General features: G+C 36.5%; 1 protein-coding gene across 1 annotated transcript in view; it reads right to left on the bottom strand.

Annotated features, from left to right (window-relative positions):
* Positions 1–313: 313 nt before the first annotated feature.
* Positions 314–15,638, bottom strand: part of LOC131667982 (MICOS complex subunit Mic60-like) — a 30,491-nt gene continuing 15,166 nt past the window's right edge. The window contains exons 2-6 of the mRNA XM_058941768.1: positions 7,214–7,372; positions 5,785–5,888; positions 4,490–4,677; positions 1,506–1,701; positions 314–1,149 (exon numbers count right to left, since the gene is read on the bottom strand). Coding sequence (XP_058797751.1) covers positions 1,129–1,149; positions 1,506–1,701; positions 4,490–4,677; positions 5,785–5,888; positions 7,214–7,372 — 668 coding nt within the window. The 3' untranslated portion in view covers positions 314–1,128. The remainder of the gene's footprint in view (positions 1,150–1,505; positions 1,702–4,489; positions 4,678–5,784; positions 5,889–7,213; positions 7,373–15,638) is intronic.

The raw sequence follows: 15,638 nt of genomic DNA on the forward strand, positions 1-15,638 counted from the left end.
ATAAAAGCCTTTAACAAAGACATTGGAAAAATATAATAAAATTGAACAGTTTTAATTAAACCTGCTAGTTCAAACAAAGCATATAAATTAATTGACGAATCGCATGATACCTAGTGTTATTGTGATGTTTTCTAATCTTTGTAATTTAGAAATAATTGTAAAAAATGTTGTATAAAAATTTAAATAGTAATTATATTTAAATTGAAAGTTAACAGGATTTGAAACTTCAAATTGACAATTGAGAATGGCATTATGATTTTCATTATAACTATTTTTATTATTTCAATCATGAAATACAAAAATTAATCTTCAAATAAAATGTAACAAGCGATAGCCTTATTTAATAAAATAAAAAAATTATGTGGAGTACAATAGTAACTGAATATAACTTTATGCGTAGATTATACGAAATGACATGGATTTTGATAAGAGATGATAGAAAGGATATTTGGTGCTACAAAAAGAAACAGGCTTGTTAAATTTTTTTAAAATTTCCTTTCATTGCAATTTTCATTCTTCCACAGTGTGTCATTTGCAGACAAAGACATTTACAATCGGCAACTATGTATAATTTGAATTTTATTTCTATAAACAATAGTCAAGTAATAGTTAAATCTTTTCACTTTAAAAATGAACACGTTGTCGCCTAAGTAGGGAGGAGGCAGAAAAACAAACTGTAAGAGGTTCTACAGCGAAAACGAAACGCTCGCTCCTTGGGATGTTCGAGTTTGCTGTACAACCACGGGACAAAAGTAGAATGTCACGTACGTAGATACCATACGTAGAAATTGATAATCGTCATACGGCAGGTAACAAGTGCTTGAAATTTGTTTGCTCAAGTTAAGACGAACGCTAACTCGGAAGTCATGACCAAAAAAATTAATTAGATAGGTATGTGAAATCGCAGTTTGACGTATGTGCAAATATTTATCATTGGGATAAAAATTCATTCGAGCGATCGGCTGCATTTCTCTTTCCTCTCCCTTCGAATGCAATTTACTAAAAAGAGACGGTGACTGTACAATTAAGGCTACTGGCTCATTTGTCCTTCGAGCTGCTGCGCCAGGCTGTTTTTTTTCTCTTCGCTCTATTGTTCTATTCCCAAATGCAAGTATCCCCGGAGTTGCGCTACTTTTTCGCCGACTTTTCCTGTAACACATATACATGCACATGTATACAACATTAAACCTGACTTCATTCTAGTTTCCATCCTAGCTTTCAATAGCTATAGCAGTAAGCAAATCGCTCCTACTCCTAAATCAAACGTTTAACTTTCTTGCCTGATCAGTTTTGGTTTACAATTTGAAGGCTCGATAGCGACAGGCTATTTTTGTTAAGCGGGTTTTTCCTCGAGAAAAAGTTCATCTAAGATCAAGTTCAAAACCACGACAACTAAATAACAATAATTCTGTGATCGACAGTAATGAGTATGTAGATGCAGCGAGAAAGAAGAAGTCTCTTGAATTTCGCTATAAATACTGGTGGTTAAGAACTGGTGTATGTACTTTTGTCTCTGCACCGCCGTCCATGAACACAAGGCTATTGGCACCAGCATAAGCGACGAGCGATTCGATAGCCTGCTGCGTCTCCAGCAATATTCGCGCCTCGTTCATCCAGTCGCGTGCGACGCTGCGCGGTGCACCCTCCAGCAGGTTCATGTAACGCAGCGTCATCTTGAAGTCACCTCGGTCCAGCCAATACCTGCAACAGACACACATACACAATCGAGCGTGCTTTCTATTTATGTGATGCGCGAGTCAGTCATTGTGTAACGATCGATCGCGTTTGCATTAGCAATACAAGTAAATAGCTGCAGCTAGAGAGACTAAAAGAGAGAGTTGTGAGCAAGGCATGTGGATTGTTATTTGCAAACACAACTATTGAATATTGTCGTATAGTTCACATCAATTATTTCGATAAATATCGCGATATTCTCATCTGTCGCGACTACATGTAGCTCGAACGAGCAGACAAGCACAATCTAGCGAATTCCCTGACGTTCATTTCAATATTCTATTGATAGTACACATATATAGGTCGTTCATTGCGTTGGGGTAATTGAGCACGGAAATGTCATTACGTGTCGTTTTATTACTCTGAAAAATAGACGTAGCGTGGAACTCGAAAGTACGATTGACGAAAAGATTTTAGCACTATTATTCTGACAAATGCAGTCGATCCTAGAGGTAATATTTCATCGTTGCGAGGTTTGACGGCAGTGCAGTCGCACGAGAAAGAGAGCACAAGAAGGATGAAAGTGGAGGATTCAAACATAACCCGATGAGCGTATTACGGAAGAAATGAAAATTCGTACGTCAGTAAGACAAATCGCGCTTGATGCTCTTATTCGCGGCCGATCGAGCAGTGGTGAAGTCGAGAGGCCGTGTGATTGGACTTTCGGAGGTTACTGTTGCGGCGGTGCCAATGATAAATGCCTCGAAACCAGCCGAGAAGATAGCGAATCTTTTTCCGTCGCGCGACTATAAATCAAACTGACGGTCGCCGGTAAAGCGAAAACAGTTAACTGTTTGCGACCGTTGCCTGCGATACACACGCACACACACATGCGAGAGGAACGCTGAAAGAAGGCCGCCTTGCAATCACGTCGTTGAGTCCTGCGCTTTCTTCGATGCCCGCGCGCGCAGTTTTTGTGGCTCACTGGATCCATTGCGACTAACCGAGATTCACCTTGGTACGCTTCCAGCTGCGACTGTACGGTCGTAACACTGTTATTTTTTCTGCTGCCGGTCCATCCTCATCACCAACTCGCTACTCGTTTTTTCTTTGCCGCGCAAAAGAACGAGTTGGCCCGGGCTTCCGCGTACAATTTGCTCAGCGGCACGGCAACAGTCGGATGAAAAAGGACGCGTAGGCATTGAAAACGTACGGAAATGCGCGCGACGCCTCGAGAAAAAAAAACGAAACAAAAGGAAAACAGGGGGGGGGGGTGGAGGTAGAGCCCGTCGGGAACAGAACACGATTCAAAGCTGCGAGTCAGGTGTCGACTGCGTGTACAGCCGGAGTAGCTTGCGGTTGGTTGCTTTCCAACTTTCTATCTACACACGCTGACGTATATTGGAAGACCAACGCGTTAAAAAAGCAACTAAAGCTTCGCTCTTCTTCTTTGCGGCAATGAAACCAACACCCACAACTCTTACTTTCTCCTCGCATAATTAGAATACAGTAAACACTCTTTTTTAATTAATGTTGAACGTGTTATGAAGACGAAGTTACTTGCGCGAGTTCTTTTTACGCAGAGCACGATAATGACGTTGAGCAGAAAATGATATGAAAGCTTGAAGCACTAATATGAATTGCAACGAAATTCCGAAGCAGGGTGGAAAGGATGATTTTGTTATTCCGATAACTGCTCCAAGCTTACAATGGGCGTTCGATGGATAAAAATATTCGTATTTTTATTGAAGAAATTCACAACGTGGGCGTGGCGCGCGGCCGGAGCTTCTGACCGCAGAAATCGCTTAATTCACTCAGGCTAGCGACAGCAGCGGCAGCAGCAACAACAGCGGCTGCGCTAAGCTTTAAAACTGATGAAATTAAGGCCAAAACCTTTCCTCAAGCCATGCGGATCATTTGATTAGGTGGAGCTTTTTACAGCGCGCGTCGACACGCAATTCTATCGCAGAGCCAGATGTGCGACCGCGACATACATACACGTACACACACACCCACCACACCCGGCAAATTTTCTAAAAGCTTTCGTTTCCACTTCGTACTTAACTCTCTTAACTAATCACTCGGCAGATACTGAATCTGAGAAGGGAAAATAGCAAATTTCGAATCATACTTGCGGAGTGTAAAATCTTACAGAAGTGGTCAGAGGCGTTTTATTAAAATGAATTGGTACATTCGGTAGACGAGAGCAGGCAAATTGAAACTTAGCCACCAATCAAAGAAAAGCTAAAGCAATCGCTGGTGTGTCAGCAGTTGTATTCGCGCCATTACTGTGCTCACATGCCAGAGGAATGCGCACCATCGTTTTGTTCGCCCAGCCTCTGGAATTGACCGTGGCCGCGTTATAGACTGGGCGATGGGCTTCCGATTAATTCAACTGTTGGTAAGACGTAGGTTTGCAAAAGTTCGTTTTGCAAACCGTGCGAGAATTCCGTTGTGAGTCATGGCATTAGTGCGAAACTCGCTATGAGTAATGCCAATATCGTTCAATCTAGTTCCGCTCGCAATTTTTCACCGTTCAACTATAGCTGCAGATAACATTCTATTGTATTCAGATCGTCAAGTTTTATATTGTTAAATGAAAAATTGGATAAGCCATAAAGTGATTTTGCAATTTGGTCCTCGGTGCTTAACGAAGCCAATCAAGCGAGAACCGTCACGATATTCCCAACGCTCGGCGTACATAGTCAGCGTATTATAACCCAGACGCGCTGCCTCGGCAGAATGATAAAGCAAGAAAGGACGGGATAAAGTTGTAGTGTCGATCGAAGAGAAATCGTAAAATGTCAGACATTACCTGGCTCGCTGTAGTACCCCGTAGGTGTCGAGAGACTCGACGTCGATAGGCTTGTCGTCGAGTTCGTGCTTGGGTATGGGACTGGCCGCCTTGACCAACAGGAAGCTCTGCAGATAGCTCAGCAAGTAGAGAGGCAGTGAGGCTCCCTGCTCCGGCACCAATGCCAGCTTCCTGGCCATTTGCTCCACCTGACACCGAAACAGAGAGAGAGAGAGAGAGAAAGAGAAACATCCGTTATTGTTATTACGTTTCCCACCACAAAAACCGCGCAGATTCTGTGCCTTGTTTTCGCTTTTTGCTTTTCGGTGCATCGCGCTAGTTTTCTTGTCTCTCCCCCTTGTTCCCTGCTCGCTGCCGGAGCTATTTTACAGAGTTTCATTGAAGCGCGCGCAAAGTATTCTTTCAAAACTCAATATCCTTGCTCGCAACAACAATTTAATGCCCAACTTAGCACTTTGAAATAGATCCGTTGCCTTTGCTGCTTTGAATGCATGCTGGTCATTATTACACGTTTATAAGGCTTACATGACTTGCGGCATCGATACGACGGACGTCATTAAAATAGATGAGCTTCGGTGTGGGGATTAATAATTTTGGATTCACCAGCCGTGTAATTTCGGAGCGGCAATTTCCAATCGAATTACCCCAAAACCAACTGTTTCAGATTGAAAATAGAATGCTTCTGCGTATTGCAATTCAGCGCGCATCGATTATTCCATACGAGAGGAAGACCAATCAAAGGAATAATGAGAAGAGATCAATAAAATAGCGAGGCAGTTAAATATTTTAGATTTGATCCGATTTACGCTCGGCAATCCAACAGATTGGCGGATTCAGTTTGATGAAATTGCACAATTCTAGGTCACCCGAACTATTGCCCATTAAAGTGGCCAAGTGCCTAAATGAATATTTGGAAACAATAAATTACACGCGCTCGCAAGTATCAGATCTCGGATTTTATATCAGATCATCATCAATTTCAGTGCGCATTCCTGCCGCACCATGCCTTTTCGTTTTTGACTGCGCGCAAAAAGGCAATTTAAATCACGCCTGTTAACTGCGAAATTTTATTGTGATTTATGAGTTCATAACTCCATAATGTATATTCAACGAGTTAAAAAATGTCTCGACTATTTATCTTAAAATTAACAAACAAGATATACATTGTACTGTTATATCACGAATTGTTGTAAATGAAAATATAAAGGAAAATGGGACTGATGAAATTAAATGACTGAAATTGAATGTCAATTGACGATAAGAGATATTATACGTATAGATGTATTAGTGCATACCTTTATGAACCTCTCTCTCAAAGCATCCTCAGGATAAACGCCACGTTTGACAGCCTCCGTGGGAATTCCCTTGATCGCTGCGCTTACGAATGCGTCATCTTTAGCTGAAACCCCGAGATAAATTTTGATTCTCATGGGCATTCATGTTCCATTCACGTTATCTTCCCCAAATCTCTCAGCTCGGATCTCTCTCTCTCTCTCACTCTCCCACGTGCTTGTCTGACCAATCGTGTTAGCGTTAAAACTATCTGACGAGTATACCATTTCCGAATATTACTTTTATCCCTGAATACTTACTTTTGTCAATGCATGAATTTTATTAGTAGATAGAAGAATTAATGAGTAATTACACTTAAAAAATGACTTAGGCGTTACTAGTATAGATAGAGCGGAACAACTTGCACGTTATACAAAAGATGCATATATCTTTTTCAGGTCAGAACCACGACGACGTAAAGTGCTTTCAGCGATAACTCCGCTGACAGAGCAGTAAACATCGCGTGTGCTATATACACTAGTCTTCGAAATTCGCGATGAAAAGATTCGAATGACTCGGCGATATCATCTCGCCAAGCGTATAATCTCCCCGAGGTTTCTCCTAGAAAGTTGCACTTTACTGCGCGATATGGAGAACTGTCTCGTAAATTTCTGGGCGCGTGACGCGTTCTTGCGAGTATTATCTGTCTCCCTCGGCTAACGCAGGCGCGGCGATTAGACGCGCGAGACTCTTTTGTTTCGAGAGCGAAAATAGTTGAGTGGAGGACAAAAAAAAAACAAACAAAAAATTGCGAAGAAATTTAAAGAGCCAGCTTTTTTACGAGGACATTTTTCACCAGCGGGCACCGTTGAAACGCGCGTATGCGCTTTCACGAGGCCGTTCTGTGTTGTGTTTTCCTTTCCGTCGTCTTGCATTGTTCGCGCTTAATTGTTTCCCGTTTGTTTTTACACGAGGATTTTACTGACGGGACAAGTGCTTCTCTACGTAGACCGTACGCGCACCTTTCTTTCATAATTCTATTATCTCAGCTGCCGGCTCTGAAGCGCTAAGGTATACTTTGAAATCTGCGAATTCCCAATTCTTTTTCATCATCATTATCGTTGCAGTCCTCTTGCGAGCAATCGATATATTATATTTGGCGATTTAATGATAGCTTTGAACAACATTCTTTGCAATTAATACATAAATAACAATTTGAACTGCAATGGTACATAGAAACACCTATGAGATGATACCTTAAAACATGGTTACCTAAAGTTTCATAAAAATCGGTTTTCTGCAGTTCTAATAGTCTCTTTGTTTTGTTTATTTATTTAAAATCTAATCGATGTATAATGGATAGAGAGAGAGAGAGAGAGAGAGAGAGGAGAGAGAGGAGAGCAATTATTCAAATGTATCCAAACTAAAAGATAAAAGAGACAATAGACTTACGTGCCGCCTTGGCAATGGCCTTAATTTCCGGTTCGAGCGGTCTTAGTGCCTCTTCGGGCGCAGTTCCTGGCGGCGCCGCCTTCACCGCTCTGGCCAAAGTCTGGCACGCTCCCCACATTAGCTGAGCTTCGCTGGCGTCTTTTTCCGCATCCAGCCGACCTGCAAAATATAAAAGAGGACAATTTGTCATCTTTATTGTGCATGAATTCCACGGATCGACCTTTTCAAGTAATATGTATTTTACATTTTAATGACTTCGAATGATTTTGTTACTGACTAATAATTTTATTTGACATTAGAAATTCTCATACTCTAATTCTTATATCAACAAGACATACATTGCAAATTAATTACAAATTAAGTTATCTGTAAATTAATGCTTCAGCTGCAGATCTATTTATGAAAATTATCTATTTATAAAGTTGTGTTTGGAAAAAAATAATTCATTACAGTCTATATTTCGTATTGATCACAACTTTTGCGAAAACTTTAAACTGCAACTCTCTTTGTTTCAGTCATCATACTCCTGTATCCTCTCGATGTCTTTGACAGAATTTCTAGAATTTTCACGGTACGACATCCAATAAAAAAATTATTAAAACTTATAGTGAAAAATTTTATTTTCATTGTGAAAATTTAATCATAATACCAGTGGAGGTTTCAGATATAGTTTAATGGTCTTTTCGATTCTAATTAATGAAAATGTTTTGATTCTTGAATCTAAATTTTTTAGGGAGCTCTGCTACCATCTGCTCATGTAATTGATACACACTTTTAATTAAAATTAAAATAATTAAAAAATAAATAAAACACACTTTTAATTTATTGCAAATTAAATTTTTTAGCAGTTATAATAATTCTTTCACATTCTCTTTAGTATATTAAAAACATAAAAAGAATTTGAATATTTTTCCTAACGATTTTTTAAGTGATTTGCGAATAAAGTTTTTAAATATTCATAGCCTTAGTTCTCCTTATACATTATTCATTCGCAGGTGAAATAGCTTTCAAAGATATTACTATTTAAATGTGTATAGGTTGTATACCTTGGAAACGTTTTCAAAAATCAATATTTTGAATTTTAAAAACAAGCGTTTTCATACGTAAGCCTTGGTCCATATTGTGTTATCATTGTATTATTCATGTTAAAGCATGTTTTTCTAAAAATAATATCTACTATGTATAATTTAATACGAAAAAGTCCATATTTGATCTTTACACTACAATGAAATGAATCAAGATATTACGCAAAAAACCATTAGCATTGAAATTATCACATTATTCAACTGTATTTGCATTAATTTTAAATTATGGAAAAATTTTGCAATAGCAAAGCATATTGAATACCTTATGAATGTGATTATTTTTGTTTTCTTCAAACTTGTTTTATTTCAAAAGCACGTGAGCATAATATGATGCACATCGATAACAATGTTTTTATCGAAAATTCGAAAGCTGCAACTGACTTGTATTTATCTGAGGAAAGTTTGAGAATGTTATGCACACTTAATTCAGATGAAATTATTGATTACTTTCACAGATGAATGAGTGTGATAAGATAAGTTTTTAGATAGCAATCAAATTTTCATTCAGAATCAATTGAACTGGTATGTAAGTAATAAACCTGCAACAATAGAAGTCAGTTACTTATTAATAGTCGCGAAATGAAGTCTTAGAGCATTCACTGTTTTTAAGTATCAATGATTTTATACTAATTAGTCGAAATAAGTTACAATAATACGCTATTTTTATAACAATTATTGTTAAAATTAAAGGGTGATGTGTGGAAATAAAGAGTTTAATTGCTTTCAATAACGAAAGGATATAATTATTTAATAACAAAACAAAATTATTGTTGTACGTAAAGGATTTTGAAGAATTGTAAAATACTTTTCTTATTAACTCAAATAATCTTGTCATCATCAGAGAAAACATAACTACCACTATAATCTACAAGTTTTATCATTAAAAGCGTAATAATGGTCAGAGAAAATTTTTCGGAACAGGTCTGATTGTAATGCACAAGCTTTGAAATAACAACATGTATCAATTGATTTATACATATATTTTTTACTAAACAATTATAGACAGGACTGACATTTACGATAAAAGATAATATGCTTATTGGAAATGATTACGATGAAAAGGAAACTAGAGATATTTCAGAACTCGTTCTTAATTCACTAAGCAGATACCCAAATTTCGTTGGTCAAGTAGTTATCAGATTCATATTATTTTAATTTACGTTAAAAAAAGGCATGTAACTATGTTCCGTTCAAATTTAATATTTCCTTTGATATAGATTGATGTACAGAGTGGAGAAAAAACGACATTTGCTGAAATCAAAGACCGCAGTATCAGATGTGCTTTATGGTTGAAAAAACAAAATGTTACTAAAAATGATGTTATTTGCGTCTCTACACCAAATCAACAAAATGATTACATACCATGTTTAGCTATATTTTATGTGAATGCTATTTATAATCCATGGTATCATGATTTGACAGCAGGTAAAGTGATACTAATATTCTTAAGCTGGCTATTTTTGTATACGTATATTTTATAAACTGACTTTTTCAGATAATGCGCGACGTTTCCTCAATATGTGTCGGCCTAAGATAATTTTTGCTAGTGAACAGTCTATCGATTTTCTGGCTCAAATAGCTGAAGATTTGCAAATGAATTGTCAATTCGTAGTCTATGGGACACATCATAAATATTTGTCACTGGAAGACTTAATAGCACAGCAAACGCAGAATGAAGTTAATAATTTTAAACCTATCAAACCAGAAGATCCAACAAAACAAGTTGGTGTGATATACTTTTCATCAGGAACGACAGGTACTCCGAAAGGCACTTTACTTTCCTACGATACCATAGTGAACAATCGCATGGAGGGTTGCGCTTTACGTAGCGATCTTAATTGCCTTTGGTATTCGAATTTATCTTGGATAACTGGTACAAACTTAGTGACAGCGTGCATTCGGTTGCGTTGTACGAGAATATTGCACAGAGAGTTCAATCCCGTAGAAACATGTAAAATTGTAGAAAAGTACAGGGTATGAGAGAAATCTTTCCTTGAAAAATATATACTTCACTATCAATTTTTTAATTTTTCAATACATTTTTAGGTGAATTGGATATTTTGGACCCCGACAATGTTAACTCAATGTTACAAAGACAATTTGTTTTCTCATTACAATTACTCAAGCGTTGAGTCCATATTAATTGGAGGATCAATGATTTCTAAAACAATTATGGAGGATTGTCAAAAACTTATTCCTCAAACTTTTATTATAAACAGCTTTGGTAATGAAAATTCATTTATGTTTAAATTTTGTTACGAAGAAGCAGATTACATAACATTACTTTTACTTCAATTGGACCAAATTTGTAGGCATGACGGAGGTCGGAGGACTCACTGTGCAACAAACTAAAAACCGTAAAAGACTCGATTCCATTGGATATGTGTATAAAGGCGTAACACTTAAAATTATAGATTTAAAAAAAGGTCATGCACTTGGTCCAAATCAATGTGGCGAGATTTGCTTTAAGTTGAAAAACATAATGCTTGGATATTTAAACAATCTAGAAGAGACCCAAAAAATGATAGATAATGAAGGTAAACAAGAAAAATGTGTAAACCACATTTTTATGTATAACACTCTGAATGATACTTTGATTTAGGTTGGGTACATAGTGGTGATTTAGGCTACTACGATGATAACGGTGAAGTAATAATAGTAGATCGAATTAAAGAAGTTATAATAACGCAAAATCATCATGTATCGCCCTCGGAAATAGAAGAAATACTTTTACGACATCCTGGTGTGGCAGATTGCGTGGTAGTGCCAGTACCTCATAAGATTGATGTTGAAAGGCCATTCGCATTTGTAGTTAAAACTCCTGGAGTCAAAGTATGTGGTTAAAACATTTTAACATTGAATTAACATTTTTGTAATTTGTACTTTATAAATTCTCTGACACATAGGTTACAGCAGAAGAACTAGTGGAATTACCTACATATCTTAATGAGTATTATCGATTGACAGGTGGTGTAATATTTCTAGATAACTTGATTTACACATCAACAGGGAAAAAATCCCGTAAGCAGTTGAAAGAAATGGCTAAAGCATATGCCTCATAAATGAATTTTAAGAAACAACGTAGTCTATAATACTTATTTCTTACTCGACATATCAAATAAAGACTCAAACTAAAAACTCAAATTAAAATATATAATAAAAAAGGATAAGATGTTAAAAAGTTTTCGGAGTAAAACATAAAAACTCTACTTTTTATAAAAAGAATAGTTTTACATTATCCTATTTCCTTTTATTTTTCATTTTACACAAAAATTTTATAATACAAACGTTTTCAATTGTAAAGATTGTAAACACAAGTAAATACATTTAGATAAAAATCAAATATAGAATTTTATTTTTTAACAGTAACCCACCCTTGTGAAATATCAATTCGACTCATTTTCTGGCTTCATCGATCTATCAAAGTGAGGAATCGCGTGTTAGTCTATCTTAAAACTAGTCCTACTGGTACTAATTTTAAGAATAAAACGTGATCTGGTTATTTGTGACCCTCTATAAGTGTCGAGATATCCCAGTTGCGGTCATCAAAGAGAAAGGTCATGCGATAAAAAGAAAGTAAAATACTTTCCATAAAAGCATCGTTATCTCCACAAAGGATTATGTTCTTAAGATACTAACAGTTTTATCAAATTTCAAAAAGTCATTCACTCGAAGAAATATACAAAGATCATCCTATTATTGTTTCCGGAATAAAGGAATCAAAGATAAGTTAAAGTACGTGATCATCACACAAGCCACTTTCAAATATAAACAAAGGAAAATTTTTCAACTTGAACTTTTGCGCTGTTATCAATATTTAGCTACAGAGTCATTATTTAAAATAAGTGAGTGCTGGTGCTCCTTGGAAGCTTGATTAGTTGAACGTTATTGCTTATTTTGTATTTCGTTTTTATCAACAATGTGAATTATTCTGTATACATAACAATGTAATTATCAATTTTTTCCATTCTGAGTACGTTTTTAATAGCTGTTCTTGTAATTAATAACTTTTCTTGTATTTTCTATCATTAATTATTCAATATTTCTGTCTCAAATTAGAAAGTAAGTTATTTGAATTTGATAATCTACGCACATGATTGTCTTAAATATTTTGCATTCCTAAAACTCTTAAAGTTTATGACTTATTGGTCAATACAAAATATTACGTAATTGATAGTATAATAGATATAATAGATAATTTTACATCTCGAATGTTTTAGCAGCGTTTATTCATGACATTCAATTTTCATAAATAAAAGTATATTGTTATGTCTTCTTATGAAGTTATTTGAAAATAAAAGTTTGAAAGTAAAACTGACCAAATTTTAGTTAATTTCATTGGTATATTGTAAAAAAAACATTTTAAGTGTAAACAAACCTTTTCCCGTGGTCAAAGCATTGGAATGCATAAGCCAAGCGGGGAGAATGTAAATGACCAGAGGAAGTGTAATGGCATTTCCGCGATCGACCATTAATATTCGTAGCTCTACAATTCACGCGTCGGATGACGCGTTTTAGCGCATCCCTCACCGCAGCAAGATCGACGGCAAAAAAACTAATAAAAAATGCAGTGGCGGACTTTGAAACTGGGTAGAATGGATGAGGGCGAAATGAAAGGGATCCGAAAGAGACGAAGGATGGGAGGGAAAAGGATGAAGAAGAGATGAATAAAAGTCTATGAACGTCGTCTATGTGGTATAAGCTTGCCTCTCTTTGCTATTGATCGATCGTCATTGACGATGATGGCATGGTAGTCGTCGATCTGCGCGTCTCGTATCCATGCAATTTCGCGACAATATACGAGGCTTATTAGATCAATATACGTACATAGGCTGTTACGTCAATTGGCACAGTTGCGGGCCCAACGCTCCAGCTCGAGCGTCATCGATACTAGACGCGCGACGGTAATCGCGACTCGTCCTGTTTACGTTCGCGCTCGTCGGCAATTGATGTTCCTGTCAGTGTTCGATCCTTGCGCACACAACATTTCAGCTTTACTTAATATTCGACACGAAATATTATCGATCTTGGCCATCATCTCTTTATTATTAATTTTTTCCTTGTGTATCTAAATATACTTTTTAATTTACATATATTTCATCTCATGAACGTATGAGAACTTGGTTCATATATACGGAAATATATATAAATGCAGAACACCAATGTTAACGTTCTTTTGACTTAAAAATCTCATTAATGAACTCAGATATTAATTATAGACATTCAGACGAGGCATGAACGTGTAACGAATATGACAGCTTCGCAGTGGCTGGTATGATCGCTGGTATATCCCCTTATAAAAAAAAATGTTAGATGCCATATTAAAGCATTTTATTCGTGATTTAGTTGGCTGAGATATAGTCACGTGATATGACAGTAAATATGCATGTCGATGTGATTTCGAGTTGTGATTGCATTCTTCATTTAACATTACTTCTACATGGCCTCAGCAAACATGCAGCAAACATGCAGCAAACATGGCCTCAAATGTTCTCGCTTGTGTGTATTTTGCTGTACGAATGTAAAAGATATTGACAATGAAGAGTACAATTTAAGTAGTCTTGTAGAAGTAATGTTAAATGAAGAATGCAATGAAAACGAAATAAATGAGTCTGCGCCGAAAAGAACTAGGTACAATTAGAAAATAAGAAATCATGTAAACTATAGCCTACGTATGCATATAAATTAAAATATTGTTATTAATAATTGAAAATATATTGATTATTATTTATCCTTATCCATATTTACGGATAGCAAGTAATAATTAATTGGAATTTATACATACACTGATATGTATGAATTCAATTAAGTTAATAATAAACGATTGGCACTAAATATACTAATTACAACTACACCAATCTCAATAAATTTTGAAGCTACCCCAAATTAAAAAAAAAATGATCGAATTTGATGCAATAGTTCGCGAGATAAGCCTGATTTTCGCGAAGCGCGTCGATTTGAACGCGGACTTTCAGTATTTCCAAGCGCGCGAGGGAGACCCCCCACCACCGCCTCCGGCCTTTGGCTTTTCTCGTGCTGGAAATGAAACGTCATTTTAATTGTTAAAAAGCCAAAATATGTAAAGCCTTGTATCGTAATGAGAAAATATAACTTAATAACGATCGAATGCCCTTGGACCGATTTGTTAATTTTCATTATTACAACAATGGCGATTTAAACAAAAAAAAAAATTATCTCGGCTCCTATTGGTCGAAACACAATTTTTTTTTCTTCAAAATATGCACCTTGATCTCAGATATGTGAATTTCTAAAAAAGAAATCTCTATAATGCATAGGGAAGCCGCAATTCTAATTGTTTATGAAAGAAAAAAGGTGCACTTTTATAAAGTCAAAATTTAGGGGTTGCAAATTAATTTTTTGATTCGTTCCCATTCATTTATTAAAATTGACGTTTTGACAAAGAGATTGAGTTGTTTTACAACTCGATATCTTCGGCCAAAAAAAATTTACAGCCCCGTACTTTGGACGTCTCTTAATTAACTAATTAGAATATATCAGTAACTAATAAAATTAAATAGTCGTGCGACGATTCATTTTTTTTAGAATCACAAGAGCTTTCTTTTAAGAGTCATAAACATTAAAAAAAGTTCTTTTTGCAATAAATATTCGATATAGTAAAAATGGCCATTTTTAAGGGTTTTTGGGGCTTTTTTCAATAACTAACAAACGAAAAAAATTGCACGACAGCTCAAATTGTAGCTTTTGCTATTGCCTACAACTTTTATACGAAACTTTTTCAGCTAAAATGCATACCGTGGCTTGCAGATTGAAAAAACCATATTTCGTCAACTTTGAACGCTCATAAAAAAAATCTGACAATAAATTAGGAGTTGCATTTTATCAAGAGTTTCTATTTACATTGTACTTAAGCGATTTCCGTTGAGAAAACCCATCCCGGAATTTTTGTCTGAAACAGGCCTTTTTTGCCTTTGTTGCCTGGACTAATCATATGTAAGCGTGCGGGTATCAAAAGCAATTTTGTACGTTGCTAGAGGCTCGAGCGGCAGATAAGAGATGCCCGACCATGCGCAAAACCAACTCCTTCGCGAAAATCAAACCTATCGCAAAGTCGACACCACCTTTCCCGAATTACGCATATGAGCTCCTACAGAATAAGGTGGGCCTCATGCCCTGAACAGGACACGCTACGGTCCTAGAGAAAAAGGGCAAGAGAAAAGCGAAATTTCTTCCTGCTGAAAATCGAGCACTAAGATCTCGAGCGAGAGGATAGTGATGCACGGCGCTCTATTGGCAGAAGGGCTGAAAAAAAATACGCCCTCAGGCCTCTGGGCCTGAAGTAGAGGCAGAGAGCAAAGGAG

This window comes from Phymastichus coffea, unplaced genomic scaffold (assembly GCF_024137745.1).
Source record: "Phymastichus coffea isolate CEN01 unplaced genomic scaffold, Cenicafe_Pcof_1.1 PCOF00072, whole genome shotgun sequence".
NCBI lineage: Eukaryota > Metazoa > Arthropoda > Insecta > Hymenoptera > Eulophidae > Phymastichus > Phymastichus coffea.